The sequence below is a fragment of the Vanessa tameamea genome, chromosome 16 (genome assembly GCF_037043105.1).
Source record: "Vanessa tameamea isolate UH-Manoa-2023 chromosome 16, ilVanTame1 primary haplotype, whole genome shotgun sequence".
Taxonomy (NCBI): Eukaryota; Metazoa; Arthropoda; class Insecta; order Lepidoptera; family Nymphalidae; genus Vanessa; species Vanessa tameamea.
The window spans coordinates 10,812,690-10,832,527 of record NC_087324.1 but is presented as its reverse complement, the minus strand read 5'-3'; the positions used below and the strand labels follow the sequence as shown (position 1 = coordinate 10,832,527).

Here is a 19,838-nt window from a genome sequence, read left to right as displayed (position 1 = left end):
CTACTCATTAAATTAGGTAATCAATGATTTACATTCCTTCTCGATATTTCGTTTTAAGTAACGTTATTCGAATTTATAAAGTATTATTTAATGTGATAGAAAAATTCAATAAATTATTATTTGCTTGAATTTTTATTGTTTTATTTACCTTGTAATTAGTTTCTAAATTTTTAATCATGTAAAAATACTCTAGGTTGGTTACATATATAATTTATATATTTTAAACTCTTTTGGGAGCCTGTGAAAATAACAACAAAAAATTCACTCATGGAGGGGCGACCGTCAACGATAAATTAATTAATTTTTAATAAAATAACCTTTACAGATATCTAATTTGTATTTTCTGCAGTCTTATAGTCGTCTCAGGCTCACTGAGACATTTTGTAAACGAGCGTCTCCTAATCATACTAGACTGAGAGCCAGTGATCGGCAGACTTACGGTATAGTAGCATGCTCCATATTACTGCCAGGTATACTGCTTCACCTTCAAAAAAAAAAAGACCCGTTGAGTTTCTTTCGCCGATTCTTCTCAGGTCAGGGTGTTCCTTTTTCCGAACCGGTGGTAGTGTTTAATTTGACCATCAATAAGTAAGTGACTACAATGTTGAATAAAGGAATTTTGAGTTTGAGTCACCTGCTGTTGGGGAAATGGAGGTTCAATATTCCCATCGAGGGTTCCTTTTAGCGCGCCAAGGAGTCGAAAAACATAAACATGTGACTTTCAAAACGTGATCGCAGCATGTCGCGCTCAAAGGAACCCTCGATGGGAATAGTGAACCTCCATTTCCCCAACAGCAGGTGAAGCAGTATACTTGGCAGTAATATGGAGTTTGCTACTATACCGAAAGTCTGCCGATCACTGGCTCTTAGACTATACAATGCATGTAGATAATAATTTAACGCGCCTCCGTGGGCTAATATTTTGAATATTTTAGCTAGAATTTTGGCATACAACATTCTTATGTTGTATCCCAAAATAAGATCAAACTCCTCAGTTAGGTATGTCACAAAATTACCTTGATAAGATTATTTTTAATGTATTGAAAAATCAGCAGTAACTTACGTGACATTTTTTTTGTAATATATATTTTAATTCTTTTTTTTTTCTAAATTTACGAAAATACTTAACACGTTACCAAGGATTGATAATTAAATATTTATTTTGAATAAAACACCACAATTTAAAATTAATTTTATTTGTTTCCATCACGCTCACATAAGTTATACTTTATGTCTCATAAAACAATAATATTTTTTCAATCAACCGATATTTTATGGAACCAGCATACAAAGTACGTAACTTTTATCGACAACAGATAATTTATCTTAAACGTCAATTACCAATATTTCATTTGAATATAAACATAAATTGCATCGAGGAATCTGAAATTTGTCAATGGGACTAATGTATTCAATACCAATTTAAGGAACTTAATATGTAATGTGAAAAAATGTTATTAATTATCTGTTATTCTAAAGAAAGTCTGGCTAGCTGGAAATCGCTGGCTGTATTGGGTATCGTGGTGAAATCTACCTCTAATGGTTAAAAATCAAAATGAATACTTAACTTTATGAAGTCTGGTTTGAAGTTTTATATTATTTTACATTCGTCAAATTTTATAAATATTTAAGGAACTTAAATAAAACAATCATAATATATTTACAAAATTTACCATTCCACATAACAAATACGCTTGTATAATTTTTTTCACAAGAGACTGACGATGATCACGAACTGATATGACGTAATACGTATTAAACATAATAAAATAAAAAAAATACCAATTAGTTGCAATCGATTTAAACTACAGATGAACTGGATATTTGATCGGGTACCGGTTTTATGTTATAACAAAATATTAATTATTAAAAAATGTTGATTGAAGATACTGGTGCTAATAAATTTATGTATAAATTTTCAAAATTTTTTTGAGAAGACTAAAACATACTACACTTTTTCATGTGTGAGATTAAAAAGGAAAGTTCTTTTGGTGTTGTCAAATTTGTCAACAGAACAAAACAAGTTAAGTTAAGTTTTAACTAAATGGTAATAATTGTATTGATCACAATTATTACCATTTAGTTAAAAGCACTCTTGACTAAAGATATTGTTTAGGTTAGTTTTATTTACGTATGCGTATCAAGTCTGTCTCAGTACAAGGGATCACAATGCTCGTATAATACAAATCTCACAGAAAACGGAGACTCTTAGAGAATTAGTCAAAATTATTTTAGACAGTATTGCCACTAGTGTTTCTAACAGAGGATGATCTCAGACTGCTATATTATTTCTCTAAAGACAATCAATACAATTGTGTCTACCACGTTTTAATTAAATCTCTTGGGGCAATGTTCATGACGGTGAAATTATACAATAGATTTTTTTCTTATTCGACGGTGAGTTAACCTTGAAATTTTAAATATAGCTCACGATTGGAGTAAAATACAAAAAAAAAACGTACTAAATTAAAAAATGAATCATTTTAATTAAACGGTAAATATTACAATAGTGTTTATGCATGTGGCTCTTAAATATTATTCGATAGCCTCCTTTACAAGTTAGGTTTAAGATATGCGCCGCAGTCAAATGCTGCTCCAAGTTATCAATTAAAAATAATTGTGAATCATTATTTCATACGAATTTACATTAAAATGTATGATTTTATTTACAAGTTTTGATTTATAATACAATATTAAGTATAATTTCGAACAATTTGTCCTTGCTCTCTTTAATGAACGATTAATGGTTAATGGTAACCCGATTAAACACAGTACCGACGGTAATACGATTCTATCAATTTAGGGTTTACTTTTCCTAATTATTTCACATTTGAAACAAAAGCCACATGCTAATATTTTAGAAATTCTCATTTTTAGTTATCTAAACTTACATAGATGTATTAATGATTTATATCAGATGTGCTAGAACCATAGACACAATTGAAGAATAGACTGAACATTATCCTCGCAAATACACCACTCTTTAGTTGCTGAAAAATTAAAAACAAAACACAAATCGTCCAGCGAACGTCAATAAAAGCGTTATCGTAACATTTTTGACTAAAGTTACCATTAAAAAATATTGTCTATGGACCGATGGTTTAGAGCCACTGGTCTAGAGATTCTAACTTTTCTCTTTTTTCTAGTTCGTCATAAACGACATGACGTATGCGAATAATATTATCGGTCGCACAATGATTACACCTCTCACTCTTTCCACGCTGATTAACCAGACCAGGCGTCTGGGTTCTCAACTTCCTTCAACCAACAACCAACTTCAGCGAAGTTCTCAGTCCTTTCTATGGTTCTTAAGTCTATGGTTACTACACATTTTGTAGACGAAATATATGATACATTTGATTGTCAGTAATATCGATAATTAAATCGTTGCCAAATCCGATTGTTCATTTCACACGTTACAATTTACTTTACGTACATTCACATACAAAATAAATTAATCTGTACAATTGTACACAACCTGCTCTCAGTCATACTATACAAAGCTTATTTTTAAAACGATTATAGTACTTCAAGACTCTAAAATATAGAAAATATTGCATATGGTAAGTTTAGTAAGAAAATTAAAAATGAACAATATTTTATTTGAAAATACAATTTTAATTAATATTCATTATTATTATTTAAATTAATAGTCAAGGAATAAGTATATTCAATACAGTCGTTCCGAGCTCATGAATATACTGAATCCAGTTTATTTAGTTCAATTTAGCAACAATAAACAAGAAAATCCATATTTGACAAAAGGCGCCATTTTTTTCGATGGGATTTTCGCGCCTTTTTTATGCCTAGAACCTTTTACCGCTAGGACATCACTAACTATATAGAATCGTTATCGTTTCATTGAATAACAACCGTTTTCAAAACTCTTAAGTTTGGATCAGACTAAGGATGAATGATGTTAATAATCGAGTTACTGGATAAGAAACATTGGTGTAGCCACGACTTAGGGTACAGATACATAGAAAAAAAATATATATGCCTATGCTCGCATTGATTAATGCGATGTTGATCACTTACCATAAGATGGTCCACCTGCCTACCTCTTTAATAAAAAATAATAATAAACTGCTTCGACTGTAACATATTTGTCAAAATATTGTATATATTATTGTATTAAAAAGCTTTAAATATTACCTTAGTGTGGTCTCAGAAGTAACTATAAATGACTAAGATTTCGTAGATGCATATACACAGTTATAAAAGCTCTTACACTATTGCGACCCTCCGCCATTTTCGATTGCGTTTGACGTCATAAATTATAACCTACGTCAATCAGAAGAAATACATATGTAACATCATTTCATTGTAAAAATGTAGCGTGGACGTCTGAGAATCTTTAGCTGCGCTATAAATAAATAAAGATACGCCAAAATAACTTGCGACAAATGCGACAATCTTTCGAAAAAATGTAACCCCATCTTTACAAAGAGCATGTTTAGTTTCTATTCTAAAATCAACTTCTGAGTTACCTTCCGTTGTATTAATACAATTGTAACGTTTATATAATGAATAATATGTATTATATATAATAAATAGTTACATAGTCGATTAGTCAAATATAAAAACCGTTAAGACGAATGACTTTGCATTGAATGACGTCACAAGACGTTTATTCAATATGACTTCAAACAACAATTAGTGATGTCACAAAGGACACATCATTTATTTAGTTTCATACATAACCTTTTTTCAATGACGTCATAATTGCACCCTAATACCAACCTATACCAATTTAAAAAGTCTAAAATTAGTCTCATTTATGTTCATTAAATAAAATTTTGCATCACAACTTACTCAGCATTCACATCTTAAAGGTTACTGCGAATACGATTAAGAAATGGCCCAAATATATAATAACCTTATATTATTTTCGATTACAAAAATAAATATCGATAATTCTAAACGATTACATTAGTCAGGCCCATTCCTAAAGATTGAACGCTTGAAAAAATCACTCTTCTAGACATAAGATGTGTAGCGTTCATATATGTTTGAGTTAAATGAGTAGAATCCTTTATAACACGACTGTCCATGTGACATGTCTATATAGTCTATTCCAACGACAAGAGGACAGAAAACTACATCTGACAGCAAATTAACGCGATATTATTGGTCGAGAGCTTGATTAATCTATGATGAATGGATTTTCGAAAAAATGGCGTTTTGAACATCAATCTGTTATCGGAACTTTTTGGAAGTAAAATTAAAGTGGTTATAAGTAGTTAAGTGTAATAGTACACACTTTATATAGGAATATATTAATCAAAAACGCTATTAGCTATTAGCAACTCGCATGGTATACGTAAATCTAAGGTTCGTGTCTTCAACTGGAATATACTATATGTGAGTTACTCTATCCAACCATAACTTTTAAATACCTGAACTGATTTGGATATACATATGTTTGTCTATGACATTGGTTATATCTTCGTTCATTCACTCAGGGCAGTCGTGTTTTTTAAAGTTGAAAGTTTTTTATTTTTTCATTTTTTTATATAGATCTGGCCAATGCAGATCAGTCTGATCCGATCCCAGCCGCTTTGACTTTAGTAACTTATCGCAAGGACGATTTCAACGATTTCCCATACACAACTAGATACAATTTTAAGTTAATTTAATTCTAAATATGTTTAAAATGTTTTCGATTGTACATAAACTTAATTGTACTGCGTTTCTGGTTTTAACCAAATACTAACATAGACGTGGACAATTAACATTATCTCGCGGAATAGAAGCGTAATTTCTCCCAGTTGTAAAAACATCGATTATTTTATCGTTTCTATACAAAAAATATTTAAAAAAGATTTAATTTTCTATATTATTAAAGAGATTCGAAGTGCAAATCCAAAAAAAGACATTGCATATTTTTACAACTGAGTTACAGAGAGTATAATCAACTCAGTATAGGTTAAATAATTATATTTAATAAATTATCTTATAAATAGCAGCGTTTAGAGAAATAAATGAATACAAAAGTTGAGGTGTCGTCGACAGGAACATGGGAGCTAGCATCATGTCGGGTCCAGCGTCGAACTCAGGGTCCGTAACCGCTCCAAGCCCGACAGGAGCTCCCTGTGATTCATATTATAGAAAAATTAATGGCATAATCTCACGCACACATCTTGCAACTGGTCCTTGAATGAGTTTGATATCCACTACAGGTCATTAACTTAAAAGGAAGCAGGACATTTAGATTCATACAGAAATTGTTACGTTTACGTCCATGAATTTGAAATGTTGACTAGTAGTTTCAGTTGCAAAAAAAGTTTTACGGGTTTCGTAATAATTTATTCTCGACACGGGTAGCGGTGGCATAATATATGTCTTGGTTTTTTTTCGGTAATGCATATTAGATCCCCATATAATTCCATGGTTGGAGACTTAATGAAATCAAAATATATTTTATTCAAGGAAGCTTTTACAAGCACTATTGAATCGTCATTTTACAAAACGATATTAAGTGACGCTACCACCGATTCGGTATGTAGATTCTACCGAGAAGAATCGGCAAGAAACTCAGTAGTTACTCTTTCTTACTTTTCCATCATTTAAAATACAAAGTGTTTGTTAATTACAATTATGTATGTATACATATCCTGTCTGGAAGTCAACACGTATTTGCTCCAAGTTTTTTATCATCTATGTATTGAATAATATATTTTCTACAAATGTATTTTTTACAAATGATTTGAATTTATGAATGTTAGGAGCAGCCGTGAGTGGCGCACGACTGGAGTACCTGAGCGAGGTCTCGGCGCGGTGGCTGGCGCGGCGCAGGTCGGCCGCCACGCCGCACTGCGCCGCGCGCAGCCCGCGCGCCTCCGCGCGACTCGCCGACAGCTCCTCCTGCGGACACAAGGCCTGTACACACGCGTTCGCACGCACTCGCACGCACTCGCACGCACTCGCACGCACTCGTGGTGCTCGTCGATAACCCATCGTTGAGAGACAATCCATTGTCTATCGGTAGGCGAGGTGTAAGCAACGGTATCTATAGTCTATCGATAGTTTCGATGGTTTTATACTATCTATACATCGGTGATACTTCGATAGTATTACTTTCTAAAGATATTTAAATACATTTAATGAAGCATTTGACAAGAGAGAGTAAAGGAATTAATACATTTCGTGCAAGCAACAAAGTTTAAATATGTGATACTGATTAAGTGAACCAATATTAGCACCATTGTTACTGCTGTCAATTTTTTTATCCTCGATTACAGAAAAAACATTAAAATTGACAGCACTATCTTGAATAGTTTTCGAGGTCGATAGTTTACATCTCTACCCTTTGCATACTAATAGGGACTCGGGTACCTTTAGTCTTTTTATTTCATTTTTCAATTTGGAGACCGTCGTTTCCGCCTCGGATGCTCGGGCCTGAAATAAGGAAAGAGAACCGATCGATTAATGATTCTAAAACGGTCTGATACTGTACTCTCGACGACCGTTCGGAGGACACCACTAGACGCACTCGCCTCTCCGAATAAACGCGAATTGCAATGCGGCCGAGGGACACTCACGGCGGTGTCGAGCAGGTTGGAGTGCGCGCGCTGCGACACGGCGTCGAGCTGGCCGGCGTAGTCGCGGTCGGCGCGCCGCGCCTCCCCCAGGCGGGCGCGCGCGGCCGCCGCCTCGGCGCGCAGCTGCGTCGCCACCTCGCGCGCCGCACGAGCGTCCTCCTCCGCGCGCGAGCGACGACTGCGCTCCGCGAACAGCTCGGCCCTGTGTATCATTGGTTTTTATTTCATGTCTAGACTGTACTCGTTCGAGCTTATGGGCCATATTATAAATTAACATTATCTTTGGAACATGGGCATCCATCTATAGCTGTAACGCCTAGAGAAGTGTTTGTATACTAAATTAAATATGTGCTTTTTAAAAGAATGATATCCTTACCTAGTGCGCTCTAATTCAGAGATAATTTGCTGCAACTGCTCGTCTTGATGCTCTGGTTCTGGTGAAGTTCTGCCAGGATGCACCGGTAGGAAGTCTGGTAGCCTCATGGACTCTGCACCTTAAATTTGATAAAAAATAGTCTTTAACATAAAGAAATATAAATATTCTTGTACATGACATCTGTAAGTCACTAATAAGGTTACCCACACACAGAAACCCTATGGACAAAGCAATTAGCATATTGATAATGAAAACTTTATAATGTAGAAAATTGTGTAGAAGTCAAGGAATAAAGTGTGTTATGTTATGTAAATTATAATCGTAATATCTGGAGTAAACATATCAAGAGTAGCATATTAACTTATTTAATCATATTAAGGGCCAATGTACTAGAGTATGTTTACTATTTAGTTTTCAAAATTATGAATTAGGTATTATTATAAGTACTACTAAGACACTAATGTAACCCAAAGCACACAACTCTAGAGAAATTTTAATGAAATAAAAATAAAGTATAGGTATTTCATGTAGAAAATAAAATCATGTATAATTATTTTATATGAGATTGACTATAATAAATATTTTGATACACAATTTGGCATTTACAGAATTAAACCGAGCACCATGACAACTGGCACATAAAGATATTGTGTACATTGTTTTGTTTTTAAAGATTTATTTGTTTACATGTCTTTGGCTGAAGTTAGGCCTGTGCAAAAATGGCCCATCTGAACTATCCGCATATAGATTATGGTTAGAATATTATCAAATAAATAAAGATGTAAAAATACTATAAGTGTGTATAAAATTGAATGTAGATTGTACAAAATAAGGTGTATGAAATGGTATGAAGCACATTTATATGAATTAGCAATAAAGCGAGTCATTGTCATAGACTAATTTGGTACAATAGCTTCTGTACTAAAGAAACAATATTTATAGTTTCTTTGTAGTTTTTAGTAGTATATTAAATTGTAGTCACTACATCTTAAAGTTAAGTAAATATATATATATAAATTTAGGAATTAATAAGACAGTGTATTAAATATTAAACATTGGTACAAAATCTTGAAAAACTTGGAATATCAGTCATGAAAATTAATTGTTAAGCTAGCTATGTATTCACTGAATACTTAAGATAAGAACTAAATTGATTAAATAAACTGTTATCAAATAATTAACCACTAACCTACATTAGGAGGCAAGTCCAATGGAAAACTATTTCTAGGAGACACATTCCTGCGATCAGCTGAGTTAACTGACTCAGTTAAATCCAAGCTGAGGTGCACAGGCAGGTCAAGAGGCACCGGCCCAGCCGCCTCTGCACCAGTGGGCAAGTCCAAAGGAATGTTACGAGTGGATGGACCAGAGTCTGCAGATGTGGAGGCCGCTCCCATGTAAGATTCAAAGTCATAACCCCTATTACTACCATATCCACTTTTATTCCTTCTTCCCAAGGAAGCCGATGATCCAGCATTAAAATTAGTATTAAATGTGAAATCAGGTAAATTGTCCAAATCGACAGATATAGGGCCATTAGAGTTCAAATAGGCTTGCTCCACTAATATGTGGTCTTGCACAAAATCAGGTAATGACGGCATGCCTAAAGGCTCCGAAGCTAAGTTAGGCCTGTGAAAAAAAGGCCCGTCGGAACTATCCGCGTATAGATTATGCTTAGAATCGGTATTATCAACTACACTAAAAGGTATTTCTACGGAACTACTCGAAGACGTATTGTCACAGTTACGAAGGCTTATGCCATCACTTTGTTTATCTTTGGCTTGAATTTCACTTGAACGTATTTTGTCACGCCTCGAATCAGCGTGAATATCTATTTTTGTTGGAGAATGCTGCACTGTATTCGCGTAAACTTTCGGCCTGGCTCCCGTGTTTTCATATGTTGAATTCCCTGGCAGAGACAGGTCTCGCTTCAAAAAGTGCCGGAAAGAAAAAGGATTCTCTTCTTTGCGCACTGCACCAGTCGATTCTGTAAAAAGGAGAAATTAACTAAAGGAATGCCTTTTATTTAGAGAACAAAAAACAACTTCGCAAAATACATACTAGACGATGAACATATAGGTTCAACAGGCTCCGCATCTCCATTTTCTTTAACATCATACTTAGCTTCTTCTATTCCTAAGTCGGGTTTAATGGCATTTTGTTGATTATCTTGCGAAGATTCTCCATTATTTGAACTTTCAGTTGCTTTTTTATCCGAAACACCGTCTTCGTCCTCCGCCATGATAATGAATATGACAGTTTGTAAACCAGTTCAAGAATTGGCATTAACTTAAAAAACATGGCAACATTTTGGAAAAACAAAACGAAACAGATATTATTCAATCTCAGATTTTATAATATAAATATCCAAATATTATAATAGTAGTTTTTAATTTATACTTTCAAGATGACATTGATTTTATTAATTTTAATAAAATTTTTACTAAATCAGTACTAAGTGTAAGAAACTTGAAGATATTATATAACAGTTTTTTTATAGTACACCATTTTATATACCTATACTTATTTGTAAGTTTTAGGATTTGAATATTATAATATATACATAATAGGTTAGAACGCGTGAATCTTAATTGAATGCTGCGGGTTCAAACTCAGACAAGACCACTGATTTGACATATGCTTGAAATTTGTGTCTAATAAATCTTATATACTATATACCGAATTTAAAATTCACCTCTGCTTAGCGGTCAATGAAAAGAGAGGAAACCTGCATGTGTCTAATTTCGCATTGAAACATGGTGAAATAAGCTCCGAAACTTCTCAAAGAAAGAGGAAACCTTAGCTCAGCATTAGGACATTTACTACTATGTTACTTTTATCATAAGCCACTACCATAATTTCATTTTACTATTAATAATAAAATAGTAAATGAAATAAAGCAATTTTAAATTAAAATACATCAGCATGAATTTCTATGCGTGCATTTTTTATAACTGTACATAAATACGTAAATATTTTAAAAGTACCTACTAAATTCATATATAGTCTAAAGCTATAGTTTCATTATTTCTGTAGTGTAATTTGCACATAAGAAATAATGTCTGTTAGGTAGTTACGATAGAAAATATCTTCAGCGTCCTCGAGGAGCGATGTCGAAATTCATTTTACTTAGTTATTAATATTAAATAGATTTACTAAGTATATTTATTTAAAAAATGGACAGGTTACGTAGTTAAAATTTTATTTAAAAAAAACAAATGTATTCCATAAGGCTTGTTTATTTTTTCATAAATGACAGATTGTGAGTCATAAATATAATAGGATATTATTTAAAACAACACAAAATAAATTCGTTTCCAATAAATGCACAATAATAATAGACACTAGGTTAAGTTTTATAATATAAAAATATTTAAATAGGTACATTAGGAGTCTGAGCATAATTTAGCTTTTAAAGCATCACACATAGAAAAAATCCAAAATTATTGTTTAGTTTATGACTTTTTTTTAATTGTATTAAATAAATACACCAAGCAGACTTCTAGAAATGATCGTGATCTTGCAGTACATAATTACATTTAATGTTTGGACTTGTAAAAGGGATTAAAATATTATAATTAGTGTTGTTTAAATATCAGTAAATCGATATTGACGATTATACATTATAACATTTTTATTAATTAATTTAACAATTACAAATAAATATGATCTTACACATTATACATTTTCTTATTCTAAAACAAAATTATGATGAACACCTCTGATAAACATGTCTTCATTAGGCGTCACTCGTGGTTGCAAAGTCCTAAGTCACAGGTATTCAAAGTTCTTTTCAATAAAATTTATACAACACAAGAAAAAAGCGTAATTTTTTTTTAACAAAAAAGTTATTGATTTAATGTTATATAATCTGTGACACCTATCTATATTTTATTCTCATTATATGTAAAATATCGACAAGCAATTATCGATTGAATATCATTTTCGATGATTTACAATTTTAATAAATGTACTGAAAAAAATCTATTGAATTAAACTTTATATACCTAACGCCTGCTTAATTGTAGACTGTTCAATACCCAGTGATTCAAAACCAATAATTATTCAATATTATTGATTAACATATGTAAAAAAAAAATATAGTTGCATTCATTTTACATAATTCTAGTGTTAACATGATTTCATTTTTATTTTGTATTTGGTAAAATCACTGACATGGATACCCAACCTATTTGTAACGCCTTCCCAGGCCATAGAACAACTTTTTTAAGTAATTTACAGTGCTATGTTAAAGAAAAATAAGTTTTCTCACTCTGTAGTTGCTCAATTCAACGGCTTTTTTAGTAAGGCCGAACGTTACCTCTTGATACCTTTTTACACTGGTTGGGATGTCCTGTACCATATATTTACAATATTGTAGAGAATCGCCAAATCATATAAAGATTAAGAGATAATTTGGCACTGATGTCAATTTCTTTTTTTAAATATAACACTGTGTTTTTAAACTACACATGGCACAAATAAAATATATTCTGACAAACAAAGGAAACAATAAAAGTATTAATTACTCATAATAGGTGATTTAAGATTTTATAAATATCGGTGAAGTAGTAGAAAAATAATGAAAAAATATTAATTTAATTTTTACATGTTATACAAAATCAGTCTTCAAGATGTCTAAAGGAAGATCAAATTACATAAAATATATATTTTTTTAAAGGATTTTTTTTTTTCGATATTTAATTTCTCACAAATTATTGCACTCTGATTTAAAAACTATGACCGGTTTCATTGTATTAAATTAACAAATTCGTTGTGATACTCCTGTTTAATAAAACCTGTTTCCTTAAAAACTCTTTACCAATAAAAATAGCTTTGAACATAGATGAGCTACAGCTCAGTAATTGGGTTAATGGGGTTAATACTTTACAAAATAAATTAAATATATTTAATTAAATTATAACAATAAAAAACATTGTAAACCATATTTTTCTCCTACATATTTATTTTAATATCCCATTATTACATAAGATCTGGAAGAAAAGTAAAAGATTTACAAAATAATAAATATAAAACTAGATGTATTCTATTGAAACTTCTTAGCAAAAGCTTGTTGTGACTGAGTTTTTAAGTTTTTAAAAGACAATTTCTCATATAATAAAACAATATATTAAACTAAATTTCTACTACAGAGTTTTTACTGTAAACCTCCCATAATGAATAAATGCAGTAACTAGAAATAAATTCAAATTAGAAAAAAAAAACTCCTAGATCTTATATATCATAGGCATATTTACCGAACAACTTTATATCATTTATAATTTTAATTTGTATATTTTATCAATTATACACAAGGTATTACTTCCATAGTGCAATCGTGGTCAGAAGAGCTTAGCTTTTTAATTTTAATCTAGCAAAAATATTCAATATAATAAAATAATTATCTATTAACAACGAATGTTAAGTAAATTTACTTAATTAGGTGGCTGGTATTTTTATTCTATTAAATAATGCGCAAAATAATTATTTCTCTTAAAAGAGAATGGTCCCAATTTTAAATACTCACGGATAATCTGTTCTATATTTTGATTTTATTATCTGTATTGATTCTGTAAATTATAAAAAAGAACTACACACGTTATCAACTATTACGAATCTTTTTTTTTTACAGTCTTCAGAGTCAGCTCTTGTGACCACGATCCATTTTATAATTTGGCAACAATATTAATACTATTTTGTAACTACATACATTTCCCGAAAATTAATATTATTTGTGGATAAATTTTTGAAAAATATTTGCTTATATTTTTTTCTTTATTGCATCAATACACATATTACGATACGTTAGCATTATATATAATGACAGACAACAAGATATTCTATCTAGCTTTGAGGTACTACATTAATTATATTAGTTGTAATTACTTACAATTGATTTACATTAAAGGCATTAAAAATACACGAAAATAATGCAGTATTATGAAAAATCACTTAAATGATCTCTTAACGACATTATCAACGGTAATTGATAGAAAAACATATATTTTTTTTTAAGGACTAGAACAGACGGTTAGGGAACAGCGTAAATGTTACATAAAGGTTGAACAGGGCAAGTTTAATAGTACATTTATTTACAAATTCTAACGATAAGAGACGGAAGAAAGAATGATGAAACACCAGAATAAGCCATTACTCAATAGAATAAATATTTTGTATCGCCTTAAATACTTAATACCAATGATATTATACCTTGAGAAACGTTATATCCTTATTAAATTTAAAATCTTGCAATCATTTATAATAATGGATGAACAAATGCTTGACGGTGCCGGTTTAAGGTGATATAAACTTTTTGCAGCGGAGGTGGCATTACTATTAAGTGGAAAATTTGCTCCTTTGCCTTTCAATAATAATTAAGAAAGAAAATTATGTTGTATTTAAAAAAAATGCAAATGAAATAGAGACTTGTTACAGAGCAAACAGTTTTTAAAAGTGCATAACGTGTCGGTATACAATATAATTGATGTTCACGGATTATATTGAATTTATTAAAAATGTAAACAATTTTTTTTTGCTAAAGTTATTTATTATTATTGGCTTACAACGATTAACAAGACACAATATCGGCGTGCTAATGTTAAAACGTCAATTAACACACTTAAAGTACGGCGTCATCTGACCTTCCAGCTATTGTAATTTTATCTAGCGATTATCTTCGTCGAGCTGATAACGTGAATGATAAATTACAATAAATACGTAACCCCACGTGCATCATAAAACGCCAAATACGGTTTTATCGTTTGATTGATCATCACCACTTCAGATAAAGAACAGAATATTTAACGAATTCGTTTAAAAATAGAATCGATTTCAACAACATTCATAACGAATATCAAAGCTTTTTTTAAATGCAGTGAATTAGACAGCAGCCTGTCAAAGTATACACTTTCTTTTTTTTAAATTTTATAGAGCAATAACAATGTGTTTTTATGATTGTTTCCATTAAAACGACAACAAAGAAATATTTTGGACTGATTCCAATGGATAAAGTCAAACAAAATATTAACCTTGGAACGTTGCGACGCATGTTTATTTAAAGTCGAAAGTGTTATTTCACAGGACCTCATCGATTGCTATTCAATCACGGATTACCAGCAAAATTTTTAGTTTTTAATAAAAATAAATCGTATTACTATTAAAAATCAAAGAACGTATAACTGTTAATATATTTATAAAAAAAATAAATAAAAACGTTTCCCTGAATAATTTCCGTTTGTAATTTTGCTTTCGTGCAGTACTATAAAGCATAATATCAAGATATCAAAGGTCGCAGCGTAATAGTCAAAATTTATACCACACGAAAGATTTTCATTCCGATAAAACGGATTTACGTTTTAACCAAAAGTATGCGTGACGAGACAGCATTCGAATGTACTTAACGAAATCCATGAAACCGTACAATTCAGAAACACAATTTAAGCAAAATATACGCATTTTTTTATACGTTTTATTGTGTTCTATTTTTGAAAAACAGTTTTTTTTTTAAATAAAATATTGTTTGTTGTCAAAAATCTTAACGAAATGGAACATTTAATGACTAAAATCGATTTAAAAATAACGATGAAGAGGAATAAATTTATATTTTCATTTTTAACATACACATTTGGCAGGATTTGACAAAGAGAAAGTACCTATATATTATATGTATTTATATATCTTCGTTAAATGAAAATTGAGATTTCCGCATCAGAGCACGTTATCAGCGAAAATAAACTTGTAAATTGTAATACAATTTATATTGAATAAATATAATTCTGTCAGAATGATAAGCACTTGACGCATTTTTATATACATTTTCCATTTCGTTACAGGCTCGCCAATTAATATTGTTGTTACAATACTCATATCTGTACCTAGGACTATAATAATAATAATAGGTCAAGAAAATATTCTATCGAGGAGAAATGTAATCATATTATTGCGTGCGTATCGTTCTGAGAGATTTCAAAAAGTTCTACTTACAAAATAAAATCTTCACAATATCTATTCCCAACTATATCCTCTACGAACGTAACGTTAATATCACAGGATTGTGGACCTTATTCATTTATAATTAGGTCACACATTGGAGCACGTTCGTGCTTATTCGCTGCCACTGTTATTCAAGTCTGATGTGACTAGCTATTTTAGCTAAGATTCGACATTTCGCTCGACCCATTGCTACGGAATTGTGAACCTTATACCTTAAAGTTACGTCTTACATTACGGTAAAGGTCGTCACTGCCGAACTTAAAACAGTACCTTACTTATGCATCACCAGAGCGACGTCAACGGCAACGACTAAAGCGAAAGCTACGGTTACTTGAGATTTTAGTAAATCAGTCGAAACGACGTAGAATTTTAGTCCTTTTATGTTAGACATAAGTCTCACACTGCTGGGTGCAACACCCGGTGGCCCGCCCCTAGCTGTCGCTGCCGCTGTCGACGTCGGAGGTGCGGGCGGTGGGCTAGCTGGACGAGCTGCTCGTCGACAACGTATCGCGTCCCAACTCGGCCGCCATTATGGCGATCGTCAACTCCTTGCGTGCTTTCTGCACCACCCACACCATGAGCGTTATGCCGATTAGAATCTGAAACCATTTAAAACTTGTCATAGTTGATATTATAAATTTATAAATATAAAATAAATCAGAAATTAATCTATATGCAAAGTTGAAATTTCATTTCATATCACATAAAGTATTATTCCTAAGCAAATATATTTAATACATACACATATAAATAATAAATATTGTCAGTTGTCAGTCAATAAAAATATTTATTTTCAAATGGCAGCCGCGAATATAAATACAGCGGTTTATCTTGAAACTAATGACTGATAGCGAAGGGCAATTGACGTTCAGACGAGGACAAATTGTAACGTAATTACAAAATCGGTTGTGATTAGATTAATACAATTTATTGCTGATCTTCACACTAGAACATTCTAGAACAATTATTGTCTATCGACTGAGACAAGGCTATGAGCCGACAAATCTGAATCAGTCGATCTCTAAACCGAAACTAAATTTTTAAATACACCATTGCACCGTTAATAATTGTGCTTAATATATATTTATAATTTACCTACTGCGACCGTAAAGTTAGATATCGTGATGGATATTGCACCCATCAGTTCCGGTTAAGCATGGTGGTTAGCTCAATCCTTTTATTAGGATAGGAGTAATTTGTCTAGCTGGCATTTAAACTATCTATGAAACATAACGAAGTCTCGTATCCTTACTATCGACAATGATTTGTATTTTTAATCTAATCAATATTCATTGAAATAGGTAGTCCCTATTAATTTTAATTAATGGATATAACACAGAGCTGTTACAACCTCGCGTTCGTCTTACGAAGTGTTAACAACTCTATATATACTCGGCTAATTTAACTATAAAGGTCAATTAGCAGCACTTATTCCGATGACTTGTAATTACAGAAGTAAAAAACAACATCGTGTCACATCATCGTCATCGAAATGATATTAGTAATGCAAAGTGTGGCTAATCTTCTTACAATGATAATGTTCATAGGCAAAGATATAATCATGATATTTATGTATAAATATAAATGTTATAAGGGGGGTAACTGGTTATATAATGCTGTCTTTTTCTTTCGAAGTGCAAATCCACGATAAAGAAAGAGATAATAAATATTTAACAAAAGAACGTAAACAGGAAGAACATTAAATAAAAAAAAACATCTCATCTTAATTTAATATACATATAACATTAAAACAAAGCACATTCAGTTAAATAAGTGATATTAATTTGTAATTTAATTTATTCAACTAGTCCAGATCGCAAAGGCTTCCTAAGCGGGTTTTTTCTTACATAAAAATATAAATGTAATTAAATGACTCTATCAACCTGATGACTAAACTCCCAGGTTTTATTATAAAAGAAAAAAAAATACTCTTTGGTTTTTTTGATCACAAAACATAATCAACAAAATAAACGACTTTATCTTTTACCATCCAAAATAAAATAGAATCTTTCAAATTCAAGGCAAAAATAGCAAAGGTAGAAAAAAAAAAAAGCGAATTAATAACCTCCGTTTTAGAAGTCTGTTAAATAAACAATTGAGTTTAAGAATGCCATAATATATATACGTAGGTATAGATACTATAAACTGAAAGAGTTTTATTTCTCATCGTATAAGGTATTAACGCGAGTCGAAAACTTAGCTATAAAACGAATGCCACATAACCACATGACTCAGGCGTTTACGTACGCTAATTCTTATCTCACTACTAGTTTAACTAGTTCTCATTTACTGTCAAGTTTCCAGTATATAGTGCATCGTTTCTCAAACTTCTTAGGACATACTACAACTAAAAATCTCCTATGATTATGAATGGAAAAACAAACTCCAAACGTATATCAAAGTTGATCATCACGTTATAATTAATCAGTGATTTATTACGATGACTAGGTTTTATTTCTTAGAACGCTTTGATTTATGTTTTTCAAATTATTTTATTTTAATAATAAAATATTTATCCCACTGAATTAAATGTCAAACGTCCCTTACGTTTCACATTTAATTCCGAGCCTGTAGATTGAGAAACATTGATATCTAGAATAATATTCATATAATGGTGAAAGCGAGAATAATTATCATAAATTACTTTATCAGTTACTCGCAATGTTCTCTTTATATTGTATACATAATATTAAGTATTGAATGGCTCAATAGAGTTACTCCTTCGTCTATTTTGATAAAGAACAAAAGTCCGTAATAGATAACAAAACTGTGTTTCTGGACTAAAATGACTGGAAAGTTGATTTTGGATAAGACTCTAGTTACTTAGCCTAAATTATGTCATAGAAAGTACTATCACACTTATGAATTCGTTTATTTTATCTTGTATAATAATGCTAAAAAGGGGAAGTCACGATCACGTAATGAAAATGTCAATCTTTAAAAAACATTCAAGAATTAAATTGCAAATAGCCGATTCTAGGACTATAAGTTTAGTCACATAAATCATCAGTCAAATTAAAAAACATACCTAATTTAATAAATACGAACTAATCAACGAAACTACTAAAAAATTATCAGCCAGTATTTATTCAGACCATAAGCTGGCTGTTTATAAAAATATCACGTCGGACAATAAAACGAAAATGGTGTCAATGTCTCGAGCACTCGATATGAAGTGACACTTCGACTTCGCCGAGCTAACGAGCGACCATTGTATTATGTTGCTCTATCGACAAAATAGACGGTAATTATGCAAAAAAAAAAAAATGAAGTGGCATGAAGTATGCTCTAGTATATTTATATCGATAAAGGCATATATATACATCATGATTATATTGACTGCCTCTTTGACTTAAGATGTCAGACTTATGTCAGACGAGCCATTAATAATATATAATTTTAATAAAAGAAACCGAATTCAAAATAAAATACCTACCAAACAAAACAAAAATTGAAATCGGAGTTCGTAAATTTCGAAGATTTGAATAACAAACAAAAAAAAAGAAGTCGAATCGAAAAAGTTGTTGGATTTCTCTGACAAGAATTTCTCAATAGCAGCCCTACCGGCTGAATGAATTTCTCAATAGCAGCTGGAAGTTTGAAAGTTGGTAATGTTTACATTCCCGTTTCTTGGAAGGCACATAAAAATTGTTCCAGCGTTGGAACTCTCTTCGGTCGCGTAAGATTGCCATCCCATCGGATTGAGAGTGAATAGAAATTGCGCCCATATTTCCATATTTGGGCAAATACACACAGTGGAATCCTCATTCATCGTCCCTGATATGGAGATTCAGCTCCGCAAAACGACGAGACACGATTAGAAAAAGACAAATATTGATGTTGATACAGCTCGGTTAGTAACTATCTGATTACTTTCATAGTACGGAATTTTGCTTTGGGGTAATGCTACATATATTGAAAGTATT

The 19,838-nt window shown here is 31.5% G+C and overlaps 3 protein-coding genes across 3 annotated transcripts in view; all 3 read right to left on the bottom strand.

The window, feature by feature from the left end:
- Positions 1–19,838, bottom strand: part of LOC113394226 (phosphotriesterase-related protein) — a 193,339-nt gene that overhangs the window by 142,704 nt on the left and 30,797 nt on the right. The window lies entirely within an intron of this gene.
- On the bottom strand, positions 5,883–10,189 carry LOC113394272 (uncharacterized). The gene is made up of 7 exons (XM_064217336.1): positions 9,982–10,189; positions 9,110–9,907; positions 7,925–8,038; positions 7,545–7,750; positions 7,339–7,401; positions 6,761–6,867; positions 5,883–6,093 (listed from the first exon to the last, which is right to left on the bottom strand). Exons 1-7 carry the CDS (start codon positions 10,160–10,162, stop codon positions 6,033–6,035), a joined length of 1,530 nt encoding a protein of 509 aa, XP_064073406.1. The 5' UTR covers positions 10,163–10,189; the 3' UTR covers positions 5,883–6,032.
- LOC113394235 (uncharacterized protein) overlaps positions 13,091–19,838 on the bottom strand; it is a 28,306-nt gene continuing 21,558 nt past the window's right edge. Inside the window, exon 3 of the mRNA XM_026631474.2 lies at positions 13,091–16,511. Coding sequence (XP_026487259.1) covers positions 16,389–16,511 — 123 coding nt within the window. The 3' untranslated portion in view covers positions 13,091–16,388. The remainder of the gene's footprint in view (positions 16,512–19,838) is intronic.